Genomic DNA, 10,765 nt, shown 5'->3' with positions numbered 1-10,765 from the left:
GAACTTTAACTACATTTGAAAGGCTGAGGCAAAATGGACAGTAGCACTGTGAGCAGAAAATATGTTCTCCTCATCCAGCCTCCTCGCTACTCTTCTCCACGTAACACACCCATACACACCACTACACCTCCTTCATAGTCTCTATTTCAATCAACCTGAGGCAAAAGTCCTTCCAAAATCTTGGCAGCACAGAAAAATTCAGTAACTATTTTCCCTTCCTTCACTTCTTTTATTTCTGCCCTTCACCCTTTAATTTCTTCTGTCTATATGCAACCTCCTCCTTCTCTACCTTTACCAAGAAATGCTCATAAATCCCCCATGGAAGGACAAATGCTTGTACCTGGTCATTCCCTCCTTACCATTTACTGTGGTCTGCTTGCCAGCAGTTCACTGCTGAGGTAATGACAGCTGGTGTCAGAGGAGTCCTTTTTCCTCTGCTACCTGAGGTGCTGTACTCACTCATACTGCCCTGCCTCAGGCTACTGTCAAGTTCTGGCAAATGGTATCTAGCCCTGGAGATCTCTTTGGGTTTGGGGGTTTACGGTTCTAGGAGTGGTGCTGTGTAAGACAATTATGAGGACAACAAGAATTAAGAGAATATAGGATACAGAGAATAACATCTGTGTTTTCACAATTCTGATGGGAAAATTTAAACATTTGTATATTTGCTTCATGCATTATCAGGGTTTTTCTTGAATGAAAAAATAAAACATTACTCTTAAATTTGAAGTTTCTTTTGGCCCCTGCTCCATTCCCACCATACTCATTCTATTGTGATTGTGTGTGTGCATTTGTATGCATAATTTCTAGTCTAGAGGTCAACAAACTTTTTCTGTAAATGGCCAGAAAGTAAATATCTTAGACTTTTCAGGCTGCATAACTGTCTCTGCCACATATGTTTTTCTTCTTCTTTTTTTAAAAAGATATAATCCTTCAGAAACATATTTTTTTTCGGCGAGGGGGATTGCCCCTGAGCTAACATCTGTCCCAATCTTCATTTATTTTGTATGTGGGATGCCACCACAGCTTGGCTTGGTGAGTGGTATGTAGGTCTGCACCCAGGATCCAAACTCACAAACCTCAGGAGGCTGAAGCAGAGTTCATGAACTTAACCACTACACCACCGGGCCAGCCCTTACAAATATTTTTTAAAACTTCATAGCTTGTACAAAAATAGGCCATGGGCTGAATTTGGCTCTGCATCTTAGACTGCCAACCTCTGTGGAAGATCACTTTTATATTTTCACACACAGGTACCATGAATAATAATAAAAGATTTAGACCTCCTTTAACTCCTGCTACTATAGCATCTGTGGTTTGTGTGAATATATGACCATGACCACATCCACAATATTAGAGCTTTTCCAGATTGCAATATATTCCAACTTAGTTTACTTGATGAATAAATCTCAAAAAGTGAAGGTTAAAAAAAAAAGGTTATTAAAGAACCTTGTGACTTCCAAGCTACAGAGTCGTTTAGAAGTATCAGAGAATAAAGATACATTTAAAGAGCATACAGGTCTTAAATGAATATCAAGAAAAATCTGTTTAAATCTACTCCATCTTTTTCTTTATATGGAAAAAGTTATATTACATTATTTATTGACCCCTAAGGATGAACTATATTTAATTTAACAGACAACTGAACTTAGTTGTGTTCAGTAAATACAATTAAGAGAATTTCTGTTTATTGTTGATGTTATTTATTTACCAGGGACATATAAATGAGAGACCTAATTATGATTTTTCCTCTCAATACTTCAGAAGTTGAAATCTCCACATTCCTGTTGATTGGCATCCCAGGACTTTAGTGTGTGCACATTTGGGTCTCCTTCCCTGTCTGCCTTGTGTACCTCATGGCTATCCTGGGCAACTGCACCATCCTATTTGTCATCGAGACAGAGCCTTCTCTGCATGAGCCAGTGTACTATTTCCTCTCCGTGCTGGCCCTATCTGACCTGGGCCTTTGTTTCTCCTCTCTCCCCACCATGCTGAGGATCTTCTTGTACAATGCCATGGGAATTTCTACCGATGCATGCATTGCCCAGGAATTTTTCATCCATGGATTCACAGACATGGAGTCCTCAGTGCTCCTGATCACATCCTTTGATCGCTTTGTAGCCACTCACAACCCCCTGAGATATAGCTCCATCCTTAGCCGCTCCAGAGTTTTGCAAATCATGCTGGCATTTGCTATTAAAAGCATTCCCTTAGTTCTCCCCCTTCCTTTCACTTTAAAGAAACTCAGCTATTGTAATAAACACCTGTTATCATACTTCTACTGCCTCCACTAGGATGTCGTGAAATTAGCCAGCTCTGACAATAGGATTAACTTTTACTGTGGTGTGTCTGTTGCACTCTGCATAATGTCAGGCAGTGTGTTCATTGCTGTTTCCTATGTGTTCATCTTGAAGACAATATTGGGTACTGCATCTCATGGGCAGTGGCTTAAAGCTCTTAAGATCTGCATGTCCCACATCTGTACTGTGCTCATCTTCTATGTGCCCATGATCACCCTGGCTACCATGCATCACTTTGCCAATCATATGTCCCCTTTGGTTACGATTCTGATAGCTGAGGAATTCTTGCTAGTACCACCCTTGATGAATCTCATTGTGTATTGTGTAAAGACTTGGCAGATTAGGGTGAAGGTCTTGGAAAAATGGTCTGAAGGCTAAATGAGGGCAAAGGTGGAAGTTCCATTTTCTCTAGATTAAATTGCCTTAAGAGCAGGGCAGTGTTTCTTCCAAAGAGGAGATGTTTCCATTTACTCCACACTCTTTAAATTACATTAATTAGTTAAGTAATTCACCAATTAATCCTCATTGGGGATCTAAAACACCACGGCTTTTCCACTTCTAAGGAAGAAGAGGCCTGCATTTCAGAATCCTGTTGTTGTCTGGGGATTGAGGAATCCTCAGGTGATAGAATGAAGAGTAAGAATCCAGGGAAGCTTCTAAAGAGGAGCTCTGAAGAGTTTCCCTGAACTGTGACTAGGAGAACTCCACAAGGTTCTGGAACCGTGTAACACCTTTACCTTCGCCACCGTTTATTTGATTTCTCACTGTGATTTACATTAAACCCTTTACGATGTGTCTAAGTTTGTCTAAGTATGTTCCCTACCTCGCTACTCAAAGTGGGAGGTGCTGATCAGCAGCATCAGCAGAACCTGGAAAGTAATTAGAATTGCAGAATCTCATGCCCTGCTGTAAGCTTTTCAGTCAGAATATGCATTTTTGCAAGAACCTCTATGATTGGTGAGCTCATTAATGCTTGAAAAAAACTTTCTTGGGCAACGTGAAAAGGGAACCTAGAGAGTGTGTTTTTTGCTGAAGCCAACTTTGGAGAAATTATAGAAGAGCATTGGCATTTGGCAGCAATTTTAGTAAAGATAAGGGACTGAGTCCTTGGGGCACAAGGGCTAGACATCCCAGGTGGCTCCAACAGCATGCATATGTCTCTCTCACTGACTACATTGTGAATTCCCAACAGGAAAGAGGTGGGAATTAGTCAACTTTAAAAGTCTCCTCACAAGAAATTACCTTGTCCATAGTATGTGCTTGGTAGATGTATATCAATTTGAGCTAAATTAATAGTCCAAAGAAAAGGGCATAATATCTACTAAAATGACAGGCATAAAGAAGTTTAATAAATATTACAACAAATAATAATTCCAGGAGTCTCCTTGAAAAGGGAAACGATCATAGGACGAAAGGGCATTCAACATGTCATGTAGACCAGAAGCAACCATTACTCAAGTATTTCTGGACTGGGGAGTCGGGCATAAATCAGGCTGCCATCATCTAGGCTCGACTCAACTCTCTACTCTCTGCACCTCTTACCAAGAAGTTAACATTGACAGGGAACTTAAGGGGCCTTTGTGAGAGACAGGGAAGCTTCCTTTGATGCTACCCTCTGAACTTAGGGCAGCTCATAATACCATTAGGTAATAATAACTGCCAAGCCATAGTGCAGAATCCACACCACTGTGGCCAAGTGGACATCTAAACAATTTTAAAACCTGAGGCTCCCTCAAGCCACCTGTCACTTCCTAGCATTTTAAATGGAGCCACTCTAAAGAGCTCCCAAAATCTCCTAATGAGAAAGGGTCAGCAAAGAAACTTTAGGAGCCACTACGGCTATTTATCCTTATTTAGGAGAACAGAGGCCAGGATTACTGCCAGTCAGTAAGATATAATGTAGCTCCAGACTAAGGATTTAGAAGCCACCCCAGAAAAGGAAAAGGAAATAGTCCCCAAAAGGGGTTACATGTCCTCTAAACTATCTATGATGACAACTTAGTCCTGCCAGGGAGGTGGCAGGATGAGTGGAACAGGTCAGGACTCAGCCAGGAAACAAGCCCTCTGTTCTGAGCTCTGCTGTTTCCTGGCTATGTCGTCTTGAAAAAATTACTGTCTATGTATTGTGTATTATGATATATTTCATATGCACTTTGAAATTTAAAAAATAATTCCTTCTTTGTGTATTGCATGGATTAATAAATTAATATTTTTGAAAGCAATAAAAGCCAAATATGGTCTTCAGACAGGTTTGTCTGGACAAGATATTGTTTAGATGATTTCATATAAAAGTAGAGATTTACAAGTCATCTTAAAAGTGGGAAGATAGGCCTACATTTCCCCATAGAAACACTCAGTAGGAATCCACTGAGAAGTGGCTCGCCCCTTAAATTAACACAGTCCCCACTACTCATAGTCTGAGTGTGTATGTGCTCCACTTATTTCTAGTCTCACCTCACTCCTCTAGTTATTTGAATTTACAATCCCTGTTTTTATTGCAGATTAACAAATTTTAATGGAACCAAATTGGTCATACAATAAAATTTTATATATGTTCACAAAATATGATTTAAGAGTCACATTCATAATCTCTCTCTGTCTCTCACATGCATACACAATTAAATTCTAGCTACAAGTCTGGAGGGCTTTGTTTAGCAATAGGAGCAAGATGTGGGTTTTGCAAAGCTTTTCCTGGTCTGCAGTTTTGTCCAACTCGCATGCTACCTTTTCTTTAAAATTGTAAATGTTCTTGCTAATATTTCTATTTCCCTGTGTGCTATTAGAGGAGGAAATAGTTTTCCTCAAATCTGTCAGTCAAGTTGATATGGGCTGATCTGCAGAGAGAACAGTGCCCCCTGACAGCCAGGAGTGGTAATAGCAACCACCAGGATGGATGTGGGTGCGCCCAGTGGTCAGGAGACAGTGAGAACCAGGAGAGAGCAGTTGAGGCCCTGGTGAGAGAGAAAGTTCTCTGCTCCCCTCACCTAGAGAAGTAATAAACACACAGAGGCAGCCAGCAGTGCTGGGTTTAGCTCATCTACCACTGACTGACCAAAGTCCATTCAAAAGTGCTTTCAGCAGGCCCTAAGTTGCAGTTTTCTGTCTGTAAAATGAGGTAATAGGAGCTTAAAGAAACTTCCTGTCACAAAATTCTTTGTTCGTATTGAATATATGTATACCAAGTCTAAAAGGGGTTATTTTAATTTCATCATTAACTCTAAATAAGTACCATTTACCAAGTATCTTGAATGTTTAGACACTACGATACCGGGACTTGATTTTACGTAATCCTCATTATACCTATTTTACAAACATGGGAACAACTGATGCCAAACACACAGGAAGCAGTGGACCGAGAACTCACTGCCCAGCCTGCGTTTCTTCACATTGTTCTATTCTCAGTAAAGAAATGGGAAGCTGGAGGTGGTGTATCAGGGAGGAGGAAAGTGCAGAATTTGGGGAAAGCAGGGCTTTTCAGAGACCTCATCACCGTCCCTTCAAGACCAAGCTGTTTCTCTATTCAACAATGTTAAAAAGAGTCTTTTGTAGCAGAGGCCTTGGATTAAGGCAAATCTGAAAATCAGTGCTGTCTCTGCAATGCGCTTTATAGACTTGGGGCTTGCTTAGTTTCTCAGCCTCAGCATCCTCATTTGTGAAATAGAGAGGCTCACTTATCTAATTAGTTTAATAAGAGAACATATAATACACCTTGCAGAGAAACTTGATATGAAAATATATCTATTCCTGCATTCCTGGAATATTTTCCAGTATATCATTGTATGATCTTCTTTTGGTACTAACTGGAGTCAATTGCCACTTTTCATTTAAAAGGCATTATTCTATAATCACAAGAGAACAAGAATGTTTCCACATCAGACAAATTTTCAACACATTAAAGCAGACAATTATAATCATATTAGTGGATGCTGACAAAGGATTAGATAGGATTCACTAAATGAGTTTATTAAAAAAATGAATAAAATTGGAATATGAATGAGCTATTTAAATGTTACAAAGTTTACTCAAAGACCTAGCAGCCAACTATTGTTCTAATAGGTGAGACACTAATGCCATTTCTATTAAAATGAGAGACAAAATTTGAAAGTTCACTTTCACTCAATATTTTATAGTGGGTTGGAGATTCTAGTGAATTAAATTAAGAAAATGAAATAATTTGTATGAATATTGGGCAAAAGTTACCGATAATCTTTTACTTATATACGCTAAACACAAATAAAATCCAAAAATTAAAAAGAAAAAAACCTACTATAATGTATATGATAATTTGGTAAAGTGTATATTAATGCAAGATGAAAAGTGTTTTGCTCAATCTAGCGATATATTTGTGGAAATAAAAATGGAGATGTGTTTTATTTATAGTAGCAACAAAATCGTACATTTAAAAACTACATGGAAACAAATTTGACTAAAGCAAATAATTTTTATTGAAAAATGTTAAAAAAGTATTGATCAGTGAAACACCTATCATATATTCTTGGATGTGAAAACATTATCACAAATGATAATTCTCTTACATTTACTTTATAAAAACAATGCTCTTCCTGTTAGAATTCCAAAGCTCTTGTTTGTTTTGTGAGAGGGAGATCGCTTTATATCAGTAACACATTAACTAAATCACACAACGAGGCTACTCTACTCGAACAATGACATGTGATGATATACCAAAATCCAAAAACGATCCATCAAGCAAAGTCCGACTACACGCACATTTAAAAGATGATATACATAATATTTTATTTCAGTGAGAAAAAGAGACTATATTTAATAGATCATGCTGTCACTAGTTACGCATTCACCTTGATTAATGTAAGTTTGAACTTCTGACAAAGAAAGACTTAAAAGTAAAAAATAATACAACAATTTTAGAAAATAAGGATAAGAAACTATACGTAGAACATGGGGGCCAAAGATACTTTTTTTTTAAAAAAAGCAACATATTAAACACAAGAATTGTAAAGGAAAACAAAGGTGGATTTGTTTATGTAAAATTATCTATATCTGCTTGAGATTTGATTGCCTAAATAAGGCCAAAGACAAATACTATATTAATAAAGGCATAAAACTTGGATCTCTTGCACATTTATATTTAAAAAACCGATAGTAAAATTGATGAAGGGTATTTGAAGAGGCTATTCATGGAAGAGAAAACAAAATAACCAACAGTATGTGAAAGGCATTCATTGTTACTATTAGGGAAATCCAACATAAAGTAAAATGAATAATTCTCACTAGTAAAATTAATGAAAATTTAAGAATAGTAGAGACAGTGAATTTTGGTGGATTTGCAAGAAAAAGCCACACTCCTACATAGAGTTGAAACAAGAACTGGTATAGACTTTGCAGAAGGGAATCACTAATACATAACTGAAATTCAAAATCTACAGCCCTTTGAAACCAGGAGTGATGACCTGGTGATCAGTCTTACAGAAAGACGAGCATAAGTGCACATGAAAAGCTGAACAAGAATGTTTATTACAGCACTATTTGGAGTCCATAAAACTGAAGACAACTCCAATAACTGTTACTAGGAAATAGTTGAATTATTTGCAGTCCACCCATGCCAAGGAATATTTTGTAGTTATTTGAATAAATTATATCCATACTGATTTATTTGGAGGGATTTCCACCATAAGAAAAACAAGATGCAGAAAGGCATATAGCATGTATTTAACTTTTGTACTACAAATGAAGCAAGCTCTTCATATATGTGCATTACTCGTAAGAATATAAAGGAAAAAACATTAGGAAATTAACCATGCTTATAGAATAAAACTGCAATTATACTTGTTAGTCCACTTTTGCTAAGTACTAATCACAAACTCTTGGCTGCATACAACTACAGAATTTATTGCAATGCTCACTGACTATCTGGTATACAGAGGTCCTCTTGATCTATGCTGCTTTGATCCGGTGGCTCTGATTCAGGTCTCTGGTCAGTTGGGACTGGCTTCAGGCTGTAGGTTTGGGTCAGAACTGCAGCATGTGTCTCATTCTGGGGACCAGGTTGAAGGGGCAGTACCTACCTGAGCTATGCACTATTCATAGCACAAGAAGAAACCCCATTGCAAAATCCTGTGTAGGCTCCTGCTTTCATCACGTCCACTAACAGTCTATTGACCAAAGCAAGTCATATGGACTACCTTGACCAGAGCAAGTCATGTGTCCAATTCAGAGTGAAAGTGATGGTAAATACAGTCTGCTCACTCTGACCCCCATGATGTGGATGTGGATGTAGGAAGTAAAGAATTAAGACTGATACTTTCATGTATCATGTGTAAAATTCCATTTATATAAAACTTTACATTTATTAGCGTTTACTAAAAAGGTAATTATGGCTACATTTGGATAATATAGTTTAAGGTAATTTTTATTTATTCTATTTTTTCCAAATTATTTGAAATTTTAATTATAAATATGCATAGATATTCAAAAAGTATACTAACATTTTGAAAATTAAGTAAAGGGTGAAAAAAATGCAATTTTTTTGTGGCCTGATCAGAGTTATACAGCATATTTCTTGGTGTGAAGAGCCTAAATGAGATACTTACTTGCATCTTCCTCATTTATACAATCCCCATGGATAAGTCAGAATTTCTACTTCTTATGAAGTTCCAACACTAGTTGAAGGTCCTCTGTCTAGATGAGAAGAACATTTCTGTCTTCTCTTTCCTTCACTGTGTAGCTGATTAACTCCTCCAGTTTCCTCAGTTATTAGGGTATAGATGTGGTGGAGAAATGAACAAAAACAAAACAACAGACACACACTTTGATCGTTGTGACAAGACCTAAATTCTGGCTCTTTCTGTGCCACAGATCTATAGTGTTACGGTGGGTATGTCACTGTCATTCTCTGGGGCTTGTAAGTTTTCATCGGTAAATACATGTGCACTTCTCGGGACAAGCAGATACATCTGTGAATGTGTGCTTATGTTTACCCGAGTGACAATTTCATGGATGGTGAACTGATTTCTCAGTCATAGTAACCTTTGTATCCGATAGCCTTGAACCACCAAATGTAGAGGGATATCCTCCTCACTAAGCACAACCCACCTTCCTGGAGTACAACCTCTTAATAATTCTCTCTCTAATCTCCTTCATCTTGACACTATAGAGAATAGGGTTTACCAGTGGAGGAAGCAGGAAGTGGACATAGGAGAGAAGTGTATGTGCAGGCTGAGGGATTGGCACTCTAAGACGGTCAATTAGTGCCAGGAGGATCATGGGCACATAGAAGAGGAGGACAGCAGAGAGGTGGGCAGCACAGGTTTGGCAAGCCTTCCAACGATCTTCACTGGACCCCAAACTTTGCAATACCCTGCCAATCAGGCCATAGGAGAAGAAAATAAGTAGGGGGTCCAATCCCATGGCTGACAGGACCACAAAGAAGCTGTAAACTGCACCCCAAGCTCCTGGGCAGGCCAAACGGGCCATATCTGGGTGCAAACAATAAGAATGGGTCAGGACTTGTGGGTGGCAGTAGGGCATGTGGGCCAGGAGGAACGGCAGGGGCAGATGGAGACCCAGGCATCGGGAAGCAATGGCCAGGCCAATCTTGTTAATGTCGCCATTGTTGAGAAGTGTTGGGTAGTGGAGAGGGCGGCAGATGGCCAGTGCCCGATCTACGGCCATGGCAAGCAAGACAGAGGACTCCATAACGGAAAAGACATGGACAAAGAACATCTGTAGGAGGCAGGCTGAGGCAGGGACAGCATGAGCATCAGCAAGGGCAAGACCCAACAGGGTGGGCATCAGAGTTGAGGCCAAGCCAACATCAGACACACTAAGCAGGAAGAGGACGAAGTACATGGGGCGGTGCAAGGTGGGCTCCAGGGCAATGATCCAGAGGATAGTACCATTGCCCAAGACAGAGAGAAAGTAGACAGTGATGAGGGGTATTGTCCACCAGGAGGGTACAGCTGACAGGCCTGGCATGCCCACCAACAGGAAAGTGGGGGCCATTGACGTGCTGCCGTTGGCGGTTGCCTGGGTGGGGAATGTTGACATAGTTCGGGATCCCACTTTGAACTCTAGAACCTGAAAATTGATTAGAAAGATTTACTTAATCTTATGACACATTTGCATGATACTTTCTAAAACAGACTGCCTCTTCTCTCCTCTGCCCCGCGCACACACACACATCCCCTCCCTACACACATACATTCTACTGTCTATGCTTTAGTCATCCCTTGCCTTGGAGCTTTTCCTATAGCTGTCCTCAAAGCTCTGTTTCTCTCCCTAAATTGCTTTCCCATTTTCCTTTAACCCTGCCTTTCCCTGTAGCATTTTCTTAATTTATCTCCCTCCCTTAAAGACAAACACCTGAAAGAAGGTCTGTACGCCAATAAACGCTTTGTCTACTCCTCCCAATCCCAGGCCATCTGACTTCTGTGCTGCCCTAACACACTCACATTTCAGTTCACTTTATCTGCTCTCATTAAGGTCCC

At 39.4% G+C, this 10,765-nt stretch overlaps 1 protein-coding gene and 1 pseudogene across 1 annotated transcript; one reads left to right on the top strand and one right to left on the bottom strand.

Moving 5' to 3' along the window:
* The first annotated feature begins 1,739 nt into the window (after positions 1 to 1,739).
* On the top strand, positions 1,740 to 2,678 carry LOC124225531 (olfactory receptor 51A7-like; annotated as a pseudogene).
* Positions 2,679 to 9,356: 6,678 nt separating this feature from the next.
* On the bottom strand, positions 9,357 to 10,325 carry LOC124225753 (olfactory receptor 51S1). The gene has a single exon (XM_046638394.1). The coding sequence runs from the start codon at positions 10,323 to 10,325 to the stop codon at positions 9,357 to 9,359; it is 969 nt and encodes a 322-aa protein (XP_046494350.1).
* Between the last annotated feature and the right edge of the window lie 440 nt (positions 10,326 to 10,765).

This window comes from Equus quagga, chromosome 14 (assembly GCF_021613505.1).
Source record: "Equus quagga isolate Etosha38 chromosome 14, UCLA_HA_Equagga_1.0, whole genome shotgun sequence".
In the NCBI taxonomy this organism is placed as follows: domain Eukaryota; kingdom Metazoa; phylum Chordata; class Mammalia; order Perissodactyla; family Equidae; genus Equus; species Equus quagga.
This window is presented reverse-complemented; position numbering and strand designations above follow the sequence as displayed.